At 40.8% G+C, this 25902-nt stretch overlaps 1 protein-coding gene across 10 annotated transcripts in view; it reads right to left on the minus strand.

Annotated features, from left to right (window-relative positions):
- Positions 1 to 25902, minus strand: part of TSPAN4 (tetraspanin 4) — a 420840-nt gene that overhangs the window by 108411 nt on the left and 286527 nt on the right. Inside the window, exon 1 of one of the 10 annotated variants that reach the window (XM_069017015.1) lies at positions 11882 to 11899. The exons of the other annotated variants lie outside the window; for them this stretch is intronic. Within the exon in view, the coding sequence (XP_068873116.1) occupies positions 11882 to 11884 (3 nt within the window). The 5' untranslated portion in view covers positions 11885 to 11899. Of the gene's footprint in view, positions 1 to 11881; positions 11900 to 25902 lie in introns of those variants that run through there. 10 annotated transcript variants of the gene reach the window in all.

A 25902-nucleotide genomic window follows, 5' to 3' on the forward strand; every position in this document is an offset into this window, starting at 1 on the left:
ATAGGGGAAGCATAATTTTTTTTGGTGGTGTGAGCAGTTTCTCCATGGAGTTTCCTCACTCACTGATCCTAACCTATGTAAGAATCACTCTGAGTGTGCACCCATAATCAGGACACAAACAGCATTAATGGGTAAAACAAGTTAACAGACAACAGGTAAGAACTAGAGGGTGGATACAGCATTTGGTTTTGAGGTATGTTTTGTATCTCTCATTATACTTATACACACTGCATGCTTGCATGTACTTTTAGGCTGTGACAATTTATCCCTAAAGAAATGAAGATCAATGCTTGAGTTAGAAGTAAACTCTATTGCTAGATTTTTTTCAGGAAACTCTAAAGCCATTGTTCTTTGTAATATTTTATGTATTGTAATGTTCTGGTGATGCAGATTGATTTTCTTGGCTCTGTATTTTACTATCTCACCCATGTGAAAGTGGACATTGCTCATACATTGATTAATGAATTGAAAGTTTCTCTAGTTACACTGCTGTTTAACCAAGCACTTCTCCTTATTCCCTACAGATGATCCCCAAAGATACCCTCAGTAATTCACAAACGGTGTTGCTACACTGACATTGCCCTCACTGAGCTCTTTCCTCTCTCTTCTGCCAGTCCTTAAGAAATGCCAGTTGTAAGGTCTATACAAAAGCTGGAATCCAGACTAGGTCTGACTTCTGCAGGACACCAGACTGAAGCAAAAGCTCTTCTAGAAACAATATTGAGGCTCTACTAAGTGCTAGAGTAAGTAACTGACAAAACACAAAACTGTTCATTCCAGTATTTTGAGATTTTTCCCTTTATGTTAAATGGCAACATAAAGACAATCACATAAAATTTATGGGGCAGTTACCAGCCATTTGGTTTTCCATGTACATATTGTAGATTCAGAATGGTTTTGACAGCAATGGCTGTTACTGCTTGAGAGACACCGCAAGTACCGGGATTATGGTACTCTGTAATGCCCAATGCCAATTACTGCACAAGTGAGACACCTTTTCTACCACACATGAAATATTTTATACAGCCACAGCTGGAAAAGTTACTTTGTATTCCACTATAAGTATGAAGAAAACATCACTTGGAGATCTTTTAAGATAAAGATGCATGAGCTGAAGCAAGCACTTTGAAAGAGGCAGCTGTAAATTGTAACTTACTTGGCTGGTACACAAACACTTGAACTTCCCGCAAGCTATCTGCAAGAGCAGATTAGAACTAAGGGAAGGGCAGGGAGTCTATAAAATACATCAGTGTTATGGTAGACATTGTTCTGTGAGTCCCTGAAGACACTTTCATCTCATATGAGCTGTATTACTTTGTTGTACTTAACATGATACTGCACTGAAGTTTTCTCAAGTAAAGAACATTTGTAATTTAGGATGCTCCGTAAGTAGAACTTTGTGCAAACAAGGAACTAGGTCAGGTCATCAGATTCAGGCTGAATGACATGCTTAATGCACTGATTGTCCTATTCTTTTCAAATTAAGTATTTATTTAACTGAAGGATGATAGGGATTTGCTTTTCTTTGATCTTATTTGGAACATAGCAAATGCATACAGTGAAGACACAATGACAGGACGCCAGAGTAAACTGCTGTATCCTGAAACATTAAAACATGCCCTTAAAATCTGAGTTTTTCAAGGCAACCAGATCTTACCCTCTCCTCTGCACATTTCATTTACATAGGATAGCTAGCATTTATTTTCAGCAAAACATTCTGTGCTAACATCAAGTCAGCTATAGTGTAACATGTGTGTACATATATATATATATGTTCAGTATGCCTTCACTCTAGACAAATTAAATTGGGCTGAGAACCACTGCAGCTGGCACACAAGCTAAGTAATAAGAAGCCTGATCAGGTATCTGCCAGCTATACTACATTATTTCTGTGAAGTATAAAACACTCAGCACAACAGGCAGATGTTCAAAGTTAACTCTTGAATTACAGTCCTGGGCAAGTGACGAGCTGATTTTATGGTGGTTTATCTTCACTACACCATTTCACTGAATTCAATAAAGCTATGGACAGCTATTTCAATACAGATGAACTTAAATGACTGAGGTTCACCTAATCTTTGACTTCGCTGTATTGAGAACCAAGAGTGTGAACCAGCAGATATCAAGTTAAATTTACAATAGTTTCAGCAGGGACTGAAAAAAAATGTTTGGGATAGGAAGTTCAGGTATGAATTCTGATATGGTCTTTTCTCCTTTGACCTACACCCTATTTACATACTTCCGGCAGCTCCCCTTCTCCATCAGTGACCCAGAAAATTATAAAAACAGGTCACACATACAGAAATGCTGGAGGAACTAACAGTTTAGAAAAGAGATGACTCATGGGGAAGATGATCACAATCTATAAATATCTTCAAGGCAATAACATAAATGTATAAATGAAAGAAGGGAATTGTCCTATCTCAGAAGTTGGTAGGTAAGTTGGCAGTATAAGGAAAAGAATAACTGGTGAGTAGTGTCTCCAGGGATGCTGGCTAGGAACCATTACTGTAAATATTCAAAAACAGGTAAAATCGATACCAGTGGGTTAGATGCATTGAGAAGACCTGCAAGACCCCTGGAGCTTGACTAGATGCTTCCAATTGTTGGTGCTATTTTTGCTATCCATGACATTATGGTAAGCCCTAGAGAGAGAAAAGATGACACTCACCAAGGTAAATGTGGCTGCTTAAATTACAATTATGTGTAAGCAGGCGTTTCATTGACTCAGCACCTGACATCTCCTTACTATCTGTGATAGCTTTTATGACATGCTAATGTAGAAAGTACTACACACCACTGATACAAATTCATAATTGCTAATTATACCATTAATAACAGTGAACCTGTCTGCTGCTAATCTTGTTGATATAAATAGTATTATTAATTCCATCAGGCGTCAGCAGTGATGTTGAATGACACAGTGTACAGTCATCTCCCTGAATGACTCATTAGGCTCACAGAGAAGGACCTTCTTCCACAGCCACAACTGGCCTGCCTCAGGCAGTAATGGCTCAGATGTCTTCACTTCCCATCAAACAAATAGCTGGTGCAGTGGCATATTTTTATTAAATTTGAAAAACAAACCAGAAAACCCTCCAGCACATCAGAGCTAGGACTGCAATGCCAGACAATAACAGGCTGCTTGCTGCACTTCAGGTTCCTCTGCAGTGCACATGCACTGGGATGTACTGCAAAAAAAACATGTTTCCATAGGAATTATAGCTCATTTTGTGACTATAGTTACTTGGTAGTTCTTCTCAACTTCCACATTCACTTCACTGCACCACATCTTGTTTCTGTACACTCATAAACCCTAAACAATTGCATTACACTTTCAGACTTTCAGACCTTTATTTTTTACACTAGCTAGCACCAGAAAATTTTTTTTTGCCTCAATATTCCTAAAACATTTGGCATTATTACAATCTTTTTCTGGCAGACATGAAACTAAAGCTAGCCATGAGTAAAGCCGAAGCAGCTAAAACTCTACATTTAAGGAATAAACTTGAGCCCCCTGGAGTGTGTTATTTCCTAAGTACTTACCATTTTTATGGTACCCCACACATGCAGAGCACACATCCAAGCCTCATGCCTGCAGCAGGAATGCTCAGCATTTATGCAAATCTGGCCTAACACACATCCAACCATCTACCTGCATAATTAGGAATGTGCAGCCTGTGCTCGCAGTATTTTGGCACTGCACATTTGACATCCACTGCCTGTCAGCAACCCCATGTCACATTCACTGCATAGCTTCCAAACTACATAAGGGCTCTACCAAGATCAGACTCAATTCCTGCAGAGTCCTACAACTGTCTGATGCATGAGGAACAAAACAGAATGTCAGCACCTGATTCAAGACTCCGGCACAGTGCGTGAGCAGAGAGAAGGTGAATTAAGACTGCAAAGACAATGAATCAGAATTCCTGTGTCTACTACACAGGTGAGTTTCACCTATCGACTTCTTCTATGATTGCCACTTTTGAGAAAGTGAAGTAAGCAGATTTTCCATGGTAATAATGTAAGAAACATCCTCAACAGATTCACAAAAGTATTATCATACAGCTTCCTACAATTCTTTAGAAACCCACAAGCATTGGGTGGCACGGTGAAACACACATGAGGATGTGGGGGTTTGGAAAAACCCAAACATGCCTCCTGCTCCCTATGTAAAAATTCGGAGATAAGTATGATCTAACTCAGCCAGCTAGTGCTTTACACTACACCTGTAAACATTCTATCTCACTGTAACATAATGAGCACATCAAAAATTTCTTAGCACAGAATTTTTGTGCTTGGTGTTTATATTAAATCTGCTTCATCACTGATTCCACCCGTGTGTCATCAATGCATAAACGATGCTTACAGTTTTGGGTAAGTCAATTTGAGCAGTGATTAGTTTTCCTATCTGTTAAACCTTTAAATATTTGATTTGCAAATGAGTTTGACTTTTTATACCAACTATTTCCCTAGTATTTCCTCTGTTTTTTGAAAAGGTACATGTATATCCTGGAAGATAGCCTTACATCATGCAAGTGCAGTTTCTCTTTATTGAGTTATGATGTGTGTTGCTTTGTTTTTCTATCCTTTAATCTCTGCATTTGTCACGGAAGAAGCAAAGAACAACCAGCTAAGCCTCACCTAAGCCAGCTGCTAAGGAGCCCCGCTCTAGGCATAGAGAAAAGCAGACAGCTCTTCAAGCCTCACTCTTAGTTCAGCACAGACTGCCCTCCTGGGCCAGGAGCTTTGCCCAGACTGCAGAGAATCTTGAGTTGCTGCTAAACTAAATAAATGGTCACCATTCAACATGACCTCGAGGAACATTGTGCATATGGGAACAACAAATAAAACCATACCTGCACCAGGAGAGACTCTCTACAGGAAGAGTAACTAAGAAAACAACTTGCTGATTTTAACAGATAATTACTAGCCAACAACTTGTGATAACAGCAAACTTTTAAAAGGGTAACTTCAGCCCTAACAAGACCCAGGGAAGCAATTCCTGGCTCTGTGTGTGCAGCACTGGAAAGAACATTATTAGACTGGAGTGTGCAGTTCTGGCCTATACATAACAGTGTGGCTGTGGCCATCATAAAGCAAGTGCAAAGGAGGATCACAGAAGTGTCCCAGGAACTGACGAAGCCATCCTGACAATGCAAGGGCTAAGGAAGTTTTGATGAATTTAGTGTACTGAAGAGTAAACCTTGAGCTGACGTGAACAATGTGAAACTGTTTTTTCACAGAAAAGAGATGTAGCCTTTCTAACCTGCTGACAGTAGCATAGCAAGACTCACTGACTGAAAGCTAACGTGAGACAGATTCAATCTCAAGGAAAAATTTCTTAGGGAAAGTATAAGTAAGTATCAAAACTGGTTACTAGAGGAGGTAATAGACTTGCCTGGACCTGAAGACTTTAAAACATGTATTTTAATGCCGCTTCCAGAAGAGATTTTATAGTCTACACAGCTGGGAAAGAAGAAAGAAACTGGCCTAAATGTTCCAGGAGAACTGTCCTGACCTTGACTCTCCCAAATTTACTCCACGTCCTGATCCTGGATTTCTCTATTTGCAGCATGGGTAAAGTCAAAACTCACTGCACAGCTTTAGATGCTCTGTGGAGGGAATCAGGAAAGGTTTTTCCATCTATGCATGCTTGAACGAGGCACGTTGTGGCTTTCCCTTGGCTGATATTTCTTGCTAGTCTGAGGCATCAGAGCAGCTGCAGCTGGAGCTGTGGGCACTGTATGGAGAGCCACTGCTGTGCCCTGCAGCAGAGTCCTTTTTCTCCTGTAGAGGGCTGGCTGGTGAGCACTACTACTTGGATGCTCAGGAGCATGCAGATCATTTAATGTGATATTGAAAAGGAATTTTCCAAGGGCCTGAGGGGATTTTTTTTTGCCTGTGTCTTGCACAATAGCTTGCCTGTTAGAATCATATGGACGTATTTTAATTATTACAATTCTCATCTCTACAGCTTGCTGCCAGGAGCACAGTCTAATGTCCTGAGAAAAGCAACTCCTCAGTCTGCCTGGGCTTTGGGCTTAATATAAGGAACCTTGATTGAGCATCTGAATACAAGACAACTTACCATGATATTTATTACATCATTTTTTTCTTTAGTGCTCCTGATCATGAAAAAACACTCAATTTACTATACAGACAGCATAAAAAACAGACAACAGACTGGACTGAATAGGACCACTGTTTCACAATTCAACTTACCCACATCCTTATGAGTACTTTATTTGTTCTCTGTACTAACAAATTGAGTAGAAAGAGCAAGGAGCAGTTACTCAGCAGTTACAAGGAGCAGTAGATCTGATATACCAATCATACAAGCCCAGGATGTATATCTGCTTCTGTCAGCTGACAGTTCCTTTTCTCTCCTAAGTCACACTCACAGTCTGTAGTCTAAAACCCTGTGACCTTTCTGGTCTACCTGCAGGACTGTTCACACTGTCTGGCTTTATGCATGCAAGAAAGCAGAGTCTGGTAATCATGTATATCCACCATTATTAACTCCTGTCTGCCCATTTAAAATCATCTCACAATAATTACCCTCTGTGTGTGTGCACATGTGTATGTTTGTGCCTGTGCCTACACGTGTACCCATGAACTTCAGGCTCTTGGCAACAGCATTATCATTCACACCAAGCCAAACCATCAGCTCAAAGCTGTCATGGATGGGTTAAGTGCAGCCAAAACCAGGCAATACAAATTAGAAGCCCTATTTTTATTTTTTGTTCAGGATCTCGGTGCCTCTTTCACACACACTTCCTAGAGCTGTTGCGCTGCCGTGATGTGAGTTCTTGGGACCAGCACTGTTCAACATCTTTGTCAGCAACGTGGGCAGTGGGATTGAGGGCACCCTCAGCAAGTGTGCAGACAACACCAAGCTGTGAAATGCAGTCCACACGCTGGAGGGAAGAAATGACATCCACAGGGGCCTGTACAGGCTGGAGACATGGGCCTCAGAGAATTTTCTTAAGATCAACAAGGCCAAGCACAAGGTCCTGCACTTGGGCTGGGGTAATCCCAAGCACAAATACAGTCTGGGCAGAGAATAGATTGAGAGCAATCCTGAGGAGAACTGGGGATGCTGGAGGATGAGAAGCTCAACGTGACCCAGCAATACACACCTGCAGCCCAGAAAGCCAATTGCATCCCAGACTGCATCAAGAGAAGCATGGTCAGCAGGGGGAGAGAGGTTGATTCTCCCCCCTCTACTCCACTCTGGTGAGACCCTACCTGTAGTATTACAGCCAGCTCTGGAGCCCTCAGCACAGGAAAGACAGAGACCTGTTTGAGTGGGTCAAGAGGAGAGACTTGAAGATGATCAGCACCTCTCCTATGAGGGCAGGCTGACAGAGCGAGGGTTGTTCAGTCTGCGGAAGAAAAGGCTTCAGGGAGACCTTAGAGCCCCTTCCAGTGTCTAAAGGAAGCCTACAAAAAAGTCCCATCTCTGGAAGTGTTCAGGGCCAGGTTGGATGGGGGGGGTCTCTGAGTAACCTGGTCTAGTGGAAGGTGCCCCTGACAATGCCAGGCGGGTTGGAACTAGAGGATCTTCCGAGTCCCTTCCAACCCAAACCATTCTGGGATGCTATGATTATTCTGTGTCATCATTTCCCTTGTGACTGACTGGCAACATTTCCCCTAAGTGCAGCATCAGGAATGTTCTCACTTATGGAGACCCCAGAGAGCTGCCTTTGCAAAGCTGACATTTCCAGAGTGTGGAAGAGCAGGCTGCACTCATCACTGTCACAGTGCAGGGACTAAAAAAAAAAAAACACATGAAAAGATGGGCAGCTTTTTAGGAAATCCTGGCTCAAAAGATGGCAAATCCTGCTTCAATAAAGAATTAATCTGGGAGATTCATTTCAAGGTGTGGGTGATGGCAAAGATAAACTAGAATGCTAAAGAGCTTAAGTATTCAGGGTCACCTCCAGCCTCAAAAGACATTGTATTTTTTCGTTCTTAAAATACAGCAGTAGATAAGAGGGAAAACCTGGAAGACACAAAGTAAGGTTTGATTTTGATTTCTGTATTTGGAGGCCCTTCAGTCACACTTTTCACACAGGACAGATTCTCTCCTGCAAGCACAGGACCCCAAGTGTTTTTCCCTTTTCAGGTCTTTGAGCACTTCTAATGGATTCTTGCTGAGATGCTCAAAGGCTCTCTCCAGTCCCACTGCTCTAGGCACTCTTTAAAGCATCCCTTTTTATATCTGCCCATGATCTGCTAAACTTTACTCTTTCATTCTCTATTGATATTCATGCCATTTATATCTCCACCTGTTTGTTTCTTCTGGAGACTGAGCCCAGATCTCCCACACAGACCAGCAGAGGTTTGATGATGTAGCACACTTAGAACAAGAACACACGTCTCAGGAAATAACTTCAATGACTAAAAGAACATTCTATTACTCAGATACTGCCAAATGGATCACATGGGGGGGAAAAAAAAAAAACAAACAAAAAGCCAAAACAAACACCCTCCCCCCCCCCCATCAGAAAGGACCTTTATAACATTCTAATGCTTTGAGATAGCAGTAGGAAGTAGATAGTCAGACTGTTTTCTTAGTCAGGTTGGAGAGCAGAAGCTGTGTTTTGCAGGTACACCACCAAAAGCTCACTTCATCCACATCCCTGGTTTCAGAAAAGAGCTTTATCTCCATTCTACCAAAACATTAAAATTAAGTTAGGGAGAAAATTTGTTCTACCCCACTTGTATCTCCCCTTTCCAAATAACAGTTTCACCACCACAGATGATTACTGGCACTTCCCCAAAGACCAGCTGCATCCCTTGGGGTTCAGCTGTCTGACACCTGGCATGCTGCAGAACAGCCATGAGAATCTGGCTCAGCTTTGTTGTACAGAAATGGTTATGGAGTTGTGAGACAATCCATAAACTAAAGACAAGCAAGAAAAAAATGCAGACAGAAATTAAACTATTCAGATGGTTCCACAGTCAGTGATTCAAGACAAAAACAGTGACAAAAGAAGCTATAAAGCCCTTAGAAAAAAAATGGAGAATTAAATGACAGCAATTTAGCACAAATGGTCAAGAATAAGCTTGAGCAGTAGAGGAGAGCCCTTTCCCACCTGACTGATGCCAATCTGCCAATTAACCCACCACCCCTTAAGTCCCTGCATCTGCAGTGGAGGACACATTAATACCATAATAATTCTAGTTGACTACTCCATGCATTAGTCAATAAATTATCACTGTGTACCCTGACACTGCATGTGTCCTGCTTGCCCAGTCTCTCTGCACACAGAGATGCCCAAACAGAAGTGACCCACTGGAAGGGAGGGGTACAGAGTCTCTCAGTCTGCAGGAGCAATCTGTGAGCACATTAAAACCGGAAACACGGCAACCAGACACTTCCATGGGGCTGCAAAGCACAACCAGAGAACAACACTCCTGATTTTGTTCAGGACTTAACAACACAGAGGCAGGCAATGTGCTGATACGGACACCTGGGAGCAAGTGCGCGAGTTCATTCTATGGCTTTGAACAGCACGCCAACAACACGCTGCTTCTGAGTATCCTTCTCTGGATATCCAATATGTACCTGAAAATTATATCCCAAAAGCACACTAAAAGAAGCTCAAGAGAGATAAATAGACTGAGTGACAGTGTTGCTGCTGCTACTGCCATTTCTGCTGCTTAATCTGACTGGTGACATGAAATAGCACATGTAGATGACAGCTGCTTTAGAGCCAAAACCATCAGATCAGCTCTCTGTTTTCCACAAAGCAGCAAAACATCTAAATTTCTGTGCCCCAGAATGGGCACCTGAGAGAGCTCTTCCCAAATCCTCCACAAGTAACCTGTGCTAGGCACCTCTTTAGGTCATTACCCACAAAGGTAATCTGTATCCAGTAGGATCAGATTATGAGCAAAATCAGCAATACTCATGGAGCCATTTCAACCTGACTGCCCAGTTGTCTTCTTTACATCTCTCACACATTTTCATTTCCCTTGTATGATAAGAACTTAAAAATCTGAAAAGAATGTAAAGCTCATGCACCTGCTTATGCTACCAGAATATGGACAAAGTACAGGCCAACTTACTCTGGTATTTCACCTGTGCATTGAAAGGAAAGGTAGAAATAATGTAATAGGCAGGTATTAAATAATAGAGTTGATGAGGGGAGCCAGAGCAGACAATGTGAGCGCATTTAAATTACAACTCATACTGACGTCCTGTGACACTACCAGGACTTCAGTGTAAGGTGAAATGGAGTTTAGGTGAAACTCTATTGCAATTCTGAAGAAATCATAGAATACAGCAATGTTACCTTTAGAACTGACTGAAGTAGGAGGAAAATAATAAAATGGAAATTATTTCCACTACTTTTTCTCCTGTGTTGAAAATCTGTTCTGAAACGGCAGGTGCATCTTCTCTCGTCTGGGTAGGCAAAGAGTGAGGGATCTTTAGCACTCACTCTCAGTGGACTTTATTCTCTTTCACATCACATTCTGCCAGTGTGATGCTCACAGGGACTGAATATGTCAAAGCCATTAGGAAAAGCAGAAGAAAATGCTGCACTTCTTAAAAATCAGTAAATAATTCTGGATATGAACAAAAATGCTCCCATTACTGGAACCTTCACGTCCATGCCCAGGGACAGAACAGTGCTATGCATCCCTGAATCCCTAACAGTGCACCACATCTCTTACATCAGGGAACAGAAATGATGAGTTTCTCTTGGTCTCAAGTACCCACTCCTCTATGACCACATTTCTAGGTAACAGAAAAAAGAAAGATTATAGCTTTCGAATATACTTGCTACACAATGTAAACAATTATACTATATAATAAATGAATACTGTGAACCAACATCAGTCTCTTTTTGGATAGGATTCACCTCTGTTTCCTCCCTATACCCTGTTGTTTACTGAGGCATTGCTCCTTTCTGTGTCTTCTCTCTCCTAGACAAACAAGACTCAAGAGCCCTGCTCCTCAATTTCAGACCTTACCTGGCTCACTTCAGTATCTCCTTCCATCCACATTAACTGTGCTGCTTTGTCACTTTTCTTCCCTTTTCAAGACCAAAGCCCAACTTACCCTGGTTTCCACTGCCGATGTTCTTCTAGTTCCAATGTAGTTACAATCCAAAGGGAATAATGACCAGGGAGATACGGAAAACCCATGAGGATGGGAGACCAAGACCTCAGAAAGCAAGCAGAAGGAAAGGTCTGAGCTGCCCTAAGTGCTGTCAGATGGACAACCAGAAGACCAAAAAGTGGAGTCAGGGACAAGACATGGAAGACTAGAGATTACATCAGGTCTATATTGCTGTTTCAATGTAATGGAAACATTTCCTTTTTAGTTTTTGGTTCTGCCTCCATTCGATAGTGTGCCATATAGAGTCATTAAGAGCTGAGTGGATTTTTATAGCTGCCATTAGAATTGAATTTTATCTTCCTCAAAAAAGATTTAATAAATTAAATTTCAAAGGCAAAAATAATCACTTACTGCCATGCACATTCCCCCATTTTCACTGTGAAATAAATTCATCAACAAGAAAGTTTTCACATGATAATCAATATCCATCAAATTCTGAATTTCAGCTTCAAGTCAAAGGCTAATAATCCTTGAATTAGTGACACACAGCAACACATCTCTGTTCTTTCTGGGCCCCAGGGCCTAAGCTTTTGCATGAATCACTAATACACTGAATTGTTGATCCAGATCAACAAAGCTTTCAAATGCACTGTCTTGTTTGATAGCCTCTATAAAACACACCCATAGCTCAGAAATGCTGATCCACACTAATGCATTTACTTCCAGTATTTGCTATACAGTCTAATAAAAATATTAATGCACTAGAAGTGCTGATGCAGCCCCATTAGAGCAAGATTTCCTCACCATAGAAGCATCCCGGTTTTCTCCCCCATGAGCTATGCTTTCAGTAAATGTTAGGCTGGAGCATACCAAGGAGGAGAAAACATTAAGCAGTTCTGTCCTCATCAGTCAGACAAGGTCATGGTGATTCAGATATGATGACGTATTTCTTGCCAAAGAGGCAGGGTGAGAGAAACAGAGAATAAAAGTACCCTAGCAGATGAAGGAGAGAAGGGACAAATGTTGAGGTAACTATGTTCTAGGATAGAATCAATTTTATTCTGCTTTAATTTGGTTGTGTCAGGTTGTCTGGGTGTGTCAGGTTTTAAGTCCTACAAGTCCAGAATTTAGTGATTCCCCAGGTAAGTCAGGAAACACCTTGGTGGTTTGAAGAAGACAGTGAACTTCTACCACTGACTCCAACTGGTGTGACACACATTGGTCCACCCATTCCTCTGTCACAGAAGCTGCACAGATTTGAGACAAAGCTTCTTATAATCTAGAGCACTGTTTTAACCACCAGTGGGGGATCAGAGAGAGCCAGGCACAAAATGCTATACTACAAACATGGCTCTTGTAAGTTTGGGCACTAAGCTGATGATATGGAATAAGGGGTAGAATGTCTTGGGGTGATTTTATGATAATACTGTATTCCCCTATCATCTGCTTTATGCCCAGAAATGGGTCCCACAGCTTTAAGCTGGGTCTGAGGGAAAGGGGGGGGAAGCCAAGCGAATTCTTCAGCATGGTTTGTGTTCAAGGACTCACACACAACTCCCCCACGTTCTCACCGCTGCAGAGCCGAGGGAGCACCTTCCTGCTTTTGAGCTAGCCTGTTAGCTGAGGCAAGGAATTTTCCTGGGACTGTGACTGCTTCTTCTTCTGGAACTGTTCAGCTTTGCTCCAGTCCGAAACACCAGAATGTCGCCAGGAGCCCCACACTCCCCCCCCACTGGCCTGGAGGGGAGGCCCTGAGGCACCACACCCCGGCTCCGGGAGACCTCAGGAGAAGCCGAGCAGGACTCCAAAAAATCCACCATCTTTTTCCACAACAAGAAGGTTTATTATTGAATGTTATTCACTTTTTCTTTGCCTGCGTGCACCCTGCTTGTTAAACAAACAGCTTTTTTTCACTTTCCTCCAAGAAATTCCTTTTGAACTTGTGGGGGAGGGGCTGACAAAATCTGTCTTCCATTAGAGGAGAGGGTCATCTCAGGACGTTTCCTCCTAAATTGTCCCAAACCAAGACACCTTTATATAGCCTCACAGATACTAAGAATTGATCAGCTTTTCCAAAGACTGCAACTCTCCTTCTGAAGAATGAACAACTTGAAACAGGCAATTCCACTGTTTCTATTTTCAAATAAACTGTGTATTCATCTCCTTGGAAGGTGAGGTCAAAACCAAATGCAACTGCCAACATCCTTCTTCAGTTTAACGGCATACTTGCGATCTCTGGATGCATACATTTGTAAATAAAAGGTATTTAATTAATCAAATAAACATGAGGGTTAGCCCAAGCAAGTAAACTGCTTGTAGAAAGTGTCATTAAAGTAACCAAAACTGGACACACTGAGATAGTAATTTATAAACACTTCACATATTCTAACCAAGACCTGTACTAAAAAACCCACCCATCACTAGAGCACGCCAGCTACACCAGCTCTACAGAACACTGAATGAAAACTGACCTAGTAACTACCAACATGTTCCAATATCCTGGGACAGCTCCTTGTACTTAACAAAATTTAGTAAGTTACTACCAATTTATTAATCTACTTCACCTTTTAATGGATAGATGTTTTTGTTGCTATCACTCTATATATGTACAATTTGCAACATCACTTTTCAACAACTGTCTGTACCTGCTGACCAAGGGCAAAACACTCCTGAAGGGTGAAAAAAATTAGTCCTGCACAGAATCGATGCGTTACACTTAGGAAAAGCCCAGAAAGGCTGAGGTGAGATAAACATGTAGCAGAGTAAACACTAAGGCCACCACAGCAGGCACATCTTACGGGCAATCTGTCCTTCTGTGAATCCATTCCTGTCTGTGCAACACAATTAAATTTGACTTTATGTGACAGTGCTCCATTGAAGCTTCAGAGTAACATACTTCAAAATACACTTATTTATAGAACAAATTAAGTATCTTTATAGGTGTTCACACAAATTCGTTTTCTATGTAGGTTTTCATTCAACAGATAAAGTTGGGGGCAGATCTGTAACTACTATAAACAAGAACATTTTACCCAGCTGAATTTAATGGATTTACTATTGAAACTGATTTACTGACCTTACAATTTGTTTCATTAACTGGTTAAAGGCTAGTAGGATGAACCTATATCGTTATTGTACTTTTCTGATGCATTCCACAAAATGTTAAAAATACAGCTACATAATCAGAGATAGGTAGAAGAAAACTTTAACATCACTCTTTACTCTTGGGTAATAATGCCACACACAGAGATACACATGATGCTGTTGGAAAGACAGGAATGAAAATGGACTGTCTTCCTAAAGTATACTCATCATTAATAATTTCTCCCTCTGAATGCTCCCACAAGCACAACTCCTCACTTAGACTCCAGTAGTTCCTTTCAAAGGAAATCCTTAGAGTATTTTATAAATAAAAAAGTAAATTTTGTAGCTCACATATGAGAATCAGTACTGATATGATAAAGAAACCCAAAACAACCGAACTAAGAATCCTAAGCTAAAAATAAGCATTCTCACTCTGCAAGGTGGAAGAACTATCAGATTCAAATAAATGGTAAAGCTGAAGAATTCAAGCAGAAAAAAGACACAAAGGAAAAGTCTCTACAAGAGAAACCCACTGCAATAGAGAAACCAGGAAGTAGAACAAACATAGGTAAGAATGTTGGAAACATGAAATTATTTCTGAATAGTTATGACTGTCCTCTCTAATGGAGAGCTTCTTTATCTAATAGCATCTGTTGATTTCCCTGCGAATTGTATACTCTGGTCAGGAAACTACTTTTTAATTTCAGACTGACTGCTTATGTCCTCTGCAAGACCTCTGCTCTGTTGGGCAAATAAATGTCTTCGGGAATAAAGAACCCATTAAGGTCAAAATGATGGTTTCCTGTAAAAGGCCAATGTGCCATTAGGCCTCACATATTTAGAAAGGTATACAGTAGCACGAGTAACAACTTCAACTATAAACAAAATTTGCTCTGTCAGGTTGATTTCTGACAGACAATGGCAGCAGCAGCAAGCTGATGCTGAAATGTTTTTAAAGGGTACCCTGCACAGGACAGGACTGTTCCTAGGACCAAAGGAGAAACCCTTCAAATCCCAGAGACTTTACTATACCAGGAGCATGCCTCTAGCTATGCTGTTTTGGAAAATTTCAGACTTGACAGTTCAGGCATTTCCCAGAAGCACGTTAGAGAAACTCGCATTGTTTTGCTCATGTTTAAAAACCAAAGAAAAAAAATATTTCCTTTAAGAAGCTCCACACATACAGTGTGAAAGTACAACTTGCCAAGGAAAAATAACAGCTCAAAAGCCATCAGACAAACTGTAGCCAAGTGCTCTTCAGCAAAGTTATTGAAGTTTGCTGCAGCTGACTTTGCTGAAAACTCCATTTCCCCTGAGCAGGCTGCAGCAAGCAGCTGCGTGAGGGCAGCCAAGGTTTTCCTACAAATGCAGATTCCTCTCTCAGCCTCAGCATCAAAAGCACATAAGGAGTTTCTTGTTTCTCCTCAGGCTCTGGCTGGGTGGGAAAAATGGCACAGGAGGATGGTCAGCACAGAAAGCAGAGAAGTATCCAAATTTATGAAGATGAGATAAGGAAACCTTTATATATGCTAAGAAAAGCTACGGACCTCCAAAGCTTGGAATGGAATCTAAAATTTGAATCTCAGCATTTCAGAAATACCCTTCCTGTTAGTAAACAGCTTTGCAACATATTAAAAGATGTGTCTTATTTCTGTTTCCATTAAAAACCCCAAGCTACTGACACTTCAGTTACTCCATTAACAAAATTGGTAGAAAATCGATGATGAAGCATCTTCCTCAGTAAGACATGATAGGACCGCCACTATTAGAGGATGCAGTTACCTAATCTTTACCACAAGTCATTTAACACAAAAATGTCAAGTTACTCCAGTTCTGGTGTTTCCTAATTTTAAAGAACTTTGCAGTTTTATTAAGATTCCTTTGGAGATTTTTTGGCACCTAAGCAGACATATGCACAGTTTTATGACAGTATGAAAGAATCCTGTTTGCCTTTATTCTGAGACAGGGAATATTCACCAAAAATAAATTGTATCATTCCAATCCAAAGGGTGGGAAATGAACCAGCTAGAGAACTGAACTAACCCAGCAGTCAAACCAAAACTATGTGGCTCAGAAGATCTTAGTGTTTTTACTCAAATATTTATAAAATGGGAAAACTGGCTACTCTGACTGATCTCCAGCTCATCTGCTGGTGTCTGACATCCAATTCTTTAAGCATGCCAGCCACATGTACTTGTGCATTTACAGTTTTTACACCTAGAGCCAATGTGAAAGATGCAGCTGCTGAACGTTTTAAGAGCAGAATGTGTGAAACAATAACAATGTCACATTCTGAAATTGCTGTTTATGCATTACTTAAAAAAAACCCAACAATTCACTACCTTCTAGAGAGGCTTGAAGTCCCCTCTACCCCACATTCACTCTTAGGACAGTTCTTAGGCGTTTTAACTACTGTTATGGTTACACGTGTGCGTATAAACACCTGCAGTAAACTGACAATTCAGCACTTGAATGTATCTAAGCAGCTACTGACTAGTATTTCATAATGTAGACATTGCTTATTTTGAAACAGAGAGGCTGGATTAAATGTTGTTCCTATGTATCCTTTGTGCTCAAAGAAGCATGCTTTAACAAAGATCTCCCAAACAGAGCACATAATACTCATAGGAATATAAATTATTAAAGTGGTTCAGTTACAAACATGCTTTTGAAAACACCTAGTGTGCTTATGTTATACTCTTTTCTAGCCTCTGCACTTAGATATAAATATAGCTGACTTGATTTTCAAATGGAATCAACATCTAAAACATCCCACCGCAACCTGTGGTTTTACAGAAGTTTTTTCTTTTTTTACTATGGTAATACACCTACAGTTGGCTAACAGCCAAGCTTCTGAGAAGAAATACTACTTGCTGTGGAAGGACAGGAAAGATTCTGCTTTTTGGTGCCACCCAATGGACATTGTTAACCAGGAAAAATTTGGAAACTGAAGCAATGGTGGTTTGATCCAGGGAGCTTGAGATCACAGCTGGAACCACAGAGACACCTGAGCTTAGAGAGGAAGGCAGTAAAGCAGCGCGTCCACTGCCAGTCCCATCAGGCAGTTGGTTGAAGGGGTATGGACAAACGCCACGTTTCCTGCAAACAGTCCTCTATCCTGAAATCTGCACATCTATAAGCATGGAAAACACCTCGTGACTCTTTCTTCCCCTACAGCTGAAGTGAGCATCCAGAGTAGTCAGACAACACTCCTTTGCCATAGACAGCAGCCATCAGAAAGGACAAGAATCCTCACTGCATGCTCAAGAAGACCATAACCGCCCTGCATATACAGCAATTTTGGTAAAAGCAAAACTATATTCCAGAAGTCAAATCAAACTGTACTTTGGTCAGTTTTATGCTATGATAGCAAACTTGTTCAAAGAAGGAGGATCCTTGAAATAACTAATGATGAAACCCAGAGCTGTAAGACAAGTCTAGACCAAACTCACTGGTCCTCTCCTGATCTCTCCCTCCCTTCATACAACAGATTTATTAAGGCATGGCCCAGAAGTCCAGGTCAATTACTGGGAAAAAGCCAGGGCACAATATATCAATTGAACTACTTTCTAGCTCATTAAAGGTGAAAATAAAAGGGATTTGAGCTACAACAACCTCTTGTGTGCTTGCTGATGGGATTTGTGATTTGCTATTGATTGTCCAAGTGGAGGCACTTAGTTCTCCTTACTTTACAGAAAGGACATTTTGTCATTAAAATGAGTGACACAAAAAATCCAGCCCAACAAACCTCAGTCATAGTTGAAGCTCTGAGAAATATGTAGTTACCTGGTTTTAAAACTCCTCCCTTATTGACTACTTTTACCGGGCTTTCCTTAGCAATTTTTATTGCTACTTAAAATTTACGCAGAGCACAAGGCCCAAGTGACTTCCAAGATGGAAGATACTCTAGCCCTTCAAAGACAACCAAACCTACTAAATTGCTAAAACTAGTGTTCTAGTATCTTAATTCCTGACCTGCCCCAATTAGATGAGGGATAATGACTATGAAATAGAACCCCATGAATTGAATTATTTAAGTTAGAGTCCATATGCTGAAATGAACAAATATGAAGGGGGAAACATGCATACTAGAAACAATCAGAGGTAATCCTAAGGCAGATATAGGCAAGTCAGTCAGAATTTGAGGGAGAAAAGCAGAAGGATCTGAAAACTTGTTTCCTTGGCCAGAAGCACTGGGCCTTACAGATCTCCCTCACTGGCTCTGGTGCACAATGGCTCTAACAAAGTTTCCTCTGAAAAACAGAGATAAGCTTTATTGTTTTCATGATATCAGTTTCCACAAATTGAAGCTATTTTCTTTTAGAGCAGTCTCCTTCAATTCAGGACCTGAATATTCGTTAGGTGAGGAAAACAGCAGAACACAGCATGATAGTGTCAGTCCCGTATTGCATCTCAGCCCACCAGCCAAACTACTGCTCCAAACCAGTAACTGTGAACCCTTGAAAACCCCTACAAGCAAGACCTTGCTCTGCTCAAACATCCTGGAGCATTTTTTATTTGCATTTATTTGCAGCTTCCTATTAATTAATTTAAAATAATACTTTTGCTTTGTTTGTATTCAATTAATTAGATTATGAAGTTTCTGGCACAAAACAGCATGCTGAAATAGGAGCTTAGTAACAGATAAAATAGTGCTCTTTCAGGCATTGCTTTGTCACAGACCTAACAAATAAAGACAAATTCAAACAACATCTCAGCTTTGTTTTTTAATGGCTAATACAATTACAGTCTTAAAAGAAACCACAGTATGAAAGGCAACCACTGAGCAGAAATATGCCTGGCTCAACAGGACCCATCAGCTATCTTGGGCAGAAACAGGAAGCTTCCTTGAAACCCTTGGCACTCTCAGAAACCCTGAACACATTTTTTTGGCTTGGCTTCCTTTGTCACTATAGAGGTAATTGTAAAAAGAGGTCAAATTATTTTTGTGGGATTTCAAATTCAGAGCAAAAGCTAGTACACATCATTAATCAAGTAAATTGCCAGTGCCTCATTCTGCAAAGTAAATTACTTAAGTTATATCTCTTTTTCTGTAGGTCTGATTAAGGAAAGAGAAGACAAATGAGTTTTCAGCATTAAAGAATCGAAAAAATATATTCTTCATAATTCATGTGTGGCACTAGGAGGGTGGGCTGGACGCTTGGTTGCTTTTTAAAAGGTCATGCATAGAAGGGCATGCACCCAATCTGCTCCTCTGAAAGCTACCCTAATTCTGAAGTTCTCTACAAATAAAACCACCAACCAAAATCCACAAAGGGGCATTAATGCACACCCTTCACAGCATAGCATGAAGACTCAACAAAATGCCTTCGCAATCAGCAGAGATTTCCAAGGTGGATGAAGAGACCCAAGTGCCCAAATGTTGCTGATGTTCTCTAAGAGCTGGACGCTTTCAGTTTTCCTGAGATTAGTTGACAAGGCTGTGTCTAAAACAACAGCTTAAGAGAAAGACACATTGTCTCCCATGCAAGGTAGCTAAAACACTAGGATAACTGAAGGGAGGAAATTTTCTCACTTATCTTTACACTAAACAGTGTCTCTTGACCATGGACATATTTTACTTTTGACCAGACATACCTAACAGCAGACAATAGCAAATTTCAAATCTCCAAACATACTTTGATTTACTATTCTAAATTGGCTGCTGGAGGCTCCTCACTTTGAGTGATCCAGACTATGGATGGCAGCCAGTCAGTCTTATACTTCAAACAGCATTTACACATTTTCAGATCTAATTTAGAATCACAGAACCCCTTCAACCTTCTCCCAGTACAAAATCCAGAGGATACATGTACATAGCGACTTATTTGAAGATTTAACACAGGCCCACCACTTTGTATAAAGAGAATTCCTCTTCTTCATCTGGAACTGGAAACACAAAATGTAAATCTGCTTGCTAAAACAGTTCAGCAAAATAGGTTTTGCACCCAAAGAGTTAATGGGATTTGAAGAGTTTACTGTACTTTGAAACAGAAAGAAGCTGGGGCAGGGAAAGACCTCTTTCCCATCATGTCAGAGTTCAGCAAAGGGACATCTGTGAGAGCAACTGGCCCTCTCACAAGAGGCTGGGTCTGGAGGGGTCTTTCCTGCCCCCTAAGAGTAACAGAATAGTGCACTTTCCCCAAAACAGCTGAGGTCTCTGCAGCACTAGCCAGGAGCACGTGCTGAGCAGTGGATGAGCTGTCACTACCCTGAACAGTAGTGAAGTCAACATACTGACATTAAAAGCAGAAGTCCAGGCATCATTTTCTTGTATTATTTAATCTTTCATGGCAGCCTGCTTGCTTTCTTCTCTCTATTCCTTTGCCTATTCGCTACCTCCTGTCCCATACAGAGTAAGCACATTAAAATAAGAGGGCATAGGCTCCGTGACCATTCCCCCCTCTTTGCTTTCATACCTCTCCCATCTCTGGACCAGGCATACTGTCTTGTCTCAGTAGAAAATTAACTCTATCAACAGCATCTGACACAAGAGGATAACGCCACTGATGGGAATTTTGCTTCCTATCTACACTCGTATAGCATTGGAGAGAATAAGTAAGGCCACCATAAATATATGACCCTTATTGTTCCTGATGGGTCTTAGAGCAAGCAAAAGGAAGCATATCCTAAGTAAAAAGCAACTTCATAGGCTAAGTTAATATAAAATGAATCTTAATATATATCACCTTGCAAGCTTCTTTGGGTAGAAATCAACACCTACTCTACAAGCTCACATTTGCTAACATTTTTGGCCTGATGTGACACTATCTGCACACTGCCAGGCACTAACACCATAAAAATAAGTAATTACAGTAATAATACAGAGGGTTTTGGAACAGCAGGAAGGGAATAAGCTGATATAGATGTGCCGGAAAAGTGCTAGAAAGTTCTGCAGCAAAGACTGAGCCACCCGCTGACTGCATAAAGGAGAAACCTCTTAAGAGGCTCCATAAGCAAGGTAAAAACCATCAGCAGTAAGAGAAAAGGAAGAAGACAACAGAGAATTGGAGGGAGGGACAGAGAGATAACACATTCACAGGTTTTAAATGGAGTTAATGCTGCCCTTAGCTGGTTTACAAAGGCAGACACACCTGACCCTTTGCTTTCCTCTCACAACAACGTGCTTCAAGGTGCCCAGAAATATCTGTCAGGTACCAGACATGAGATGGATTTTATGGAGCTTTGAACGAAGGTGGAGAGGGCAAGAGGAAATGAGGCGCTAATGCTGATCATAACAAAAACTGCTGGAACCAGCCTTAATGGGAGAGTGGGAGCATGTCTGAAGTGAAAATGAAGGTGGTTAAGGGATGCACCACACTACATCAGTGTCAGAGACCGCCTGGTGCCTCTGAGCAACTCAGAAATAGACATGTAGCATGAGTGCCCAGGCACAGTTCTTTGTGGTTACCACAGTTGTCTGAACCCTCTCAAAAATTACAAAGCAAAAGCTTTTATATTAATGAAACCTTGAGTGGCAAGGTTGTGGGAAATACAGCCAGAAGACGGAGACACACTTTGTAACAAAGGCATTCTTTTACTTACCAACTTTGTTTCCACTTTTCAGTTAATATGAATACATTGGAGGGCACAAAGGTAATGAAAAGCCAGGAGCTGTGGTTAACACAGCACTTCCCAAGCCTCAAGCGACTCAGCCCTCTTTAGCAATACAGAACCAAGCTGTACACTCTCCTCTCAACTACCACTTAAGTGCCCCATCATCTGTATTTACACACAGGTCCACAGCCATTCCCCCTTGTACAGGGGGTAAGCAGAGATTAAAGGGGCACAGTAACACTCAAAACATTCTGAGTAAGTAGAATGGCTTTATAAAAGCTTGGGCAGTGATTATTCTTCACTGATTCACTTCTGTTTCTGTCTAGACTAGCCTATCATTTGTATTATGCTGAACTGATTAAGGGGGCAAAATCTCACTTATATCCTGTCTGCCAGGCAGTAGAGGACCTGAGCTGGCAGATCTGCACCAGAAAAGGCCTCTCTGTGCTTTTGAAGAACTCTGAACAACAACTTTTAAGAGCTGTAGTTCTGAGGGAACACCAGATCTCTGAATCCAAGCAGTTTTGCTTTGCCCTCTCCAGTGAGTGCCTAAAACTCCTTACAAGATAAACTATCGCCAGGAGCCTGTTCTTTCTTTTCTCAGATGGTGCAGTGTACTCGGGCAGTACCCATACCTTCCTGCAAGGGACTAAGTGTTGTGTCCAAATTAGACTACTTTGTCTCATTACCAGGTTTTTATGCTTGGGAGGAGAGAACAAACAAACATACAGCATTAGTCCTCTGCACTGTGAGGAATACGTTTTCCCAAGCGTGCACACATGGTGGATCCTGTTACCTAACACACAGTCCTAAGGGACATTGGCTCTTAGGCACTTGCTGAGTTCACCTGCCATTTGCTGCTCACCTACTCACCATGACACACACCCACCTCACAATGGAATTCGATGCCAAGTAGAAAGGACACAACCTTATCAAGGAGAAATGTTAAGTGCAGCTGAAAAATTGTTAGGAATAAGAGTCTTGAAGTTGCAGTGAAGCAACCAGAACCATAGCACCCCAAAAATGAGTTTCTAACAGCTTTCCCATTAAAGACAGCACACCAGTGCACAGGGACTGGCTCATCCAAAGCCCTTGAGATTCAGAAGAGAACTGAACTTCAGCAGCCTGGGCAGGAGCTGGGGCCACTGAGCCCTCGGGTGAGGCACCACCAGCATCGGATGGTGTTGGACTTCTCTGATGGGGGGGCCCACAGAAGCCCTGCCAGATACAACTTGAGATGTGCCTGGACTATAGATTTTGGTAAGTGTAACCTATGAAGTAGGCTATTAAATACAAAATACTTCATTCATTAGGTATAAAACATTGCTTTTGTGTCTGTATTTCTAATATATGTTTCATCATTACACCAACTTTTTATTCCGTCCATGAACTGCCTTCATTTTAATAAACTGAGCCTCGAAATTTGCCCAGGTAGCTACACTAGCTGATTAATGACACTTGTACAAGTGGTGGCATCAAGGATCTTAATGAAGTCTGGAAAATTATTACCTTGCTAATTCAAAGGGGAAGAAATAGTTAAATAGGACTTTTATTCAGAACATTTCCATGCATTAAGATGACTTTAATGCAATTGCCAGGCCCAGCCTTTGTAGTCACCAGAGTTACACTTGTTTATTGTGTCTGAATAAATTTGACACAAGAGTGCTCTCAGGCACAGCCATAAGGTTTATGTATGCTTGGATGGTACAATCTGCATTTCTATATTTTGAAATATTTAGGTTCATCAATAAAGCTAAAAGGCAGGGAATTAAAAATCAATACAAAAGCAGACTTCTTAAGGCAACACAGAGGGAGTTCATGGAATACAAAATTGCTAGAATTTGTTAAAGACAGGTGCAGAATGAATTTTAAGAAGGACCCAGTGTTATCATTATGCAACTTCACATAAAACAGGTACTAAAAAAAAAAAAAAAATCACACTGGAGTATGAAGTGACAGATACAAAGGTCATGAAGTAACTCCTCTGCCTTTTCAACCTTAAGTAAATTACTGCACAGTTGATTAGATAAATTACTGAAAGGAGCTGTGGGTCACCTTGATCCAGCTCCATCGCTGTTGCAGGCGGTGTGCTAATACGCCACAGGAGGCAATGAGCTAATTCAATATGGCAAAGTCTGCATTAACAGACTATTGTTTCCTATTATTATCCTAACATAAGGAAGCTTGCAAAGCATCCCTCATCCTTCTGAAAACACAGGGAAGCAGTAGGTTTTTGTTTGTCATGTGAGAGCAGTGGCCTTGGACAACCTTCAGAAAAAGTTACCAGGTACAAGTACAAGCATATCTGCGACACACTGGCGATGGAAAGAAATTCCTCAGACTTATGCTTTTAAAATACAGGAAAAACTGAATGAGAAGGAAATCCTCTGCCAACACAGGCACTGACAACCACACTGCCTTTCAAATTAAAGGCCCTCTTTAATCTCATCTGAAAACTGGTGTCAGCACAACACTCAAAGACAACTTGAAACAAGGAATACTGGACTGCAGTTAGTTAAGGGAAAGCTCATCCCAATTACTTATGCCACTCTGAAAAGCTGTTAGGATTATTTTATCTACCATCCCCTGTGTCTCTCAGCCAATGCCCTGTTTAAAGAGAACTCACAGGCAAAAGAAAAGAAAAAAAAAATAAAGAAAATAAGTGAAGAATTAAAGACATCCCCAAATGCTTCTCATTATGCATTCACTGGATTGACCACACTAATACCTAAGATAAGCTGATTAACAAGGCTAATATGAACTAGATAATACCAGATACCTAATCAGATGGCAGCTTTTTTCTCCACACTTCTCCCTAACGAATCTCATGGGCACTCACCACTTTAAAACCTTGACCAGTGCAGGTCAGCAATACCCTCACTATCCCTGCACCCTGTTCAGCAGGTATTTTAGGTTTCTTCTTCCTTAGTTTGACCATTGTAAACCAAACCATTATTGAATCTTAGTGACCTGTACATCTTGGAAATCAATGGCAAACTGATAGCACTTACAGAATCTCTAGGGCAAAATTTCATAGTGTCTGACTGGTGTATTTGTACAGTCATCAGCAGAGGGAAGACCTCTGGGTTTATTCATTCAGTCAGTGAGCAAAACTTCTAGAAATACAAATTTAAGTGATACTAGAGCTTGCTAATCAAATATGCAACTTCCCAAACCCTGTATTTCCCACTGAAAACCATTAATTATTATTACTACCACCATCAAAGGAAATTTCAGATAAAATACCTCATTCAGAATTCCTTACACCAAACGGTGTTCATAGTTTTTAGTGTGATCTAACCAAAAATGTTTCCCTGAACTTGCATTAAGAAATTACTAAACTGAATTTTCCTAACTGCATGTTGATTTTTGTGAATTGAGGTATGGGCCCACATTTTCTAACATAAACTGAATGGCTCAGAAGATTACATTTCTTATAATGCAATGCAGATCTTCCTCTGAGGGATCTGTAGGATATATTATAGAACCTGCATAATTTTGAATAATCCCTAGAGATGCAGTCCAGAAAAGCAGGCCAACCCAAAAGGGAGAATGGAAAACATATCATGTGTCTTAACTATAATCCTCATCCTGTATGTAACTGAAATACTAAACAGGCTCAACATGAAATACTGCAGAGCCAAACAGTAATAGAAATTAAACATTTTCAATCTGAAAAGTGCTAAAGTATTTCATTTTAATTAAAGAAAAATCTAATTGAGTGTTTTGGAATTCCCACTATACTAAAATGTCCTATTTCACGTTCTAGTACCAACCTGGAACAAACTCAAATATTGAAATGCAGGCATTCCCACTGTGATGGAAACTTCAAATTTTCCCTAGCTATAATCACAGCTAATTCCCTCCTCTAATTTCAAAGGCAAAACTAAGTGGTGTGTAAGGAGAGTAATTTGTCCTTCTCCTATGGATTTTTTTTTTCTTTATAAAAGTCTCAATTTTCTGAAATGTGAGTGTTTCCAGTGAAGCTTGGACAGCTACTATTTAGTTGCTCATCTAACTTTCAGTTTTGCAGTGTTTAGCCCCATATTCTGTAAAGCCTTTGATCCTCAAGAAGTCATGCCTCACCTTGAAATGGCTGTCCTGGGTGGCTTTGGAAGTGATGTGGCATTTTAATCTCCCCTTGGTAGGTACAGAAAAGGCAAGTGAAAAGGATCAAAGATAAC

The sequence above is a fragment of the Aphelocoma coerulescens genome, chromosome 5, assembly GCF_041296385.1.
Source record: "Aphelocoma coerulescens isolate FSJ_1873_10779 chromosome 5, UR_Acoe_1.0, whole genome shotgun sequence".
Lineage (NCBI taxonomy): Eukaryota > Metazoa > Chordata > Aves > Passeriformes > Corvidae > Aphelocoma > Aphelocoma coerulescens.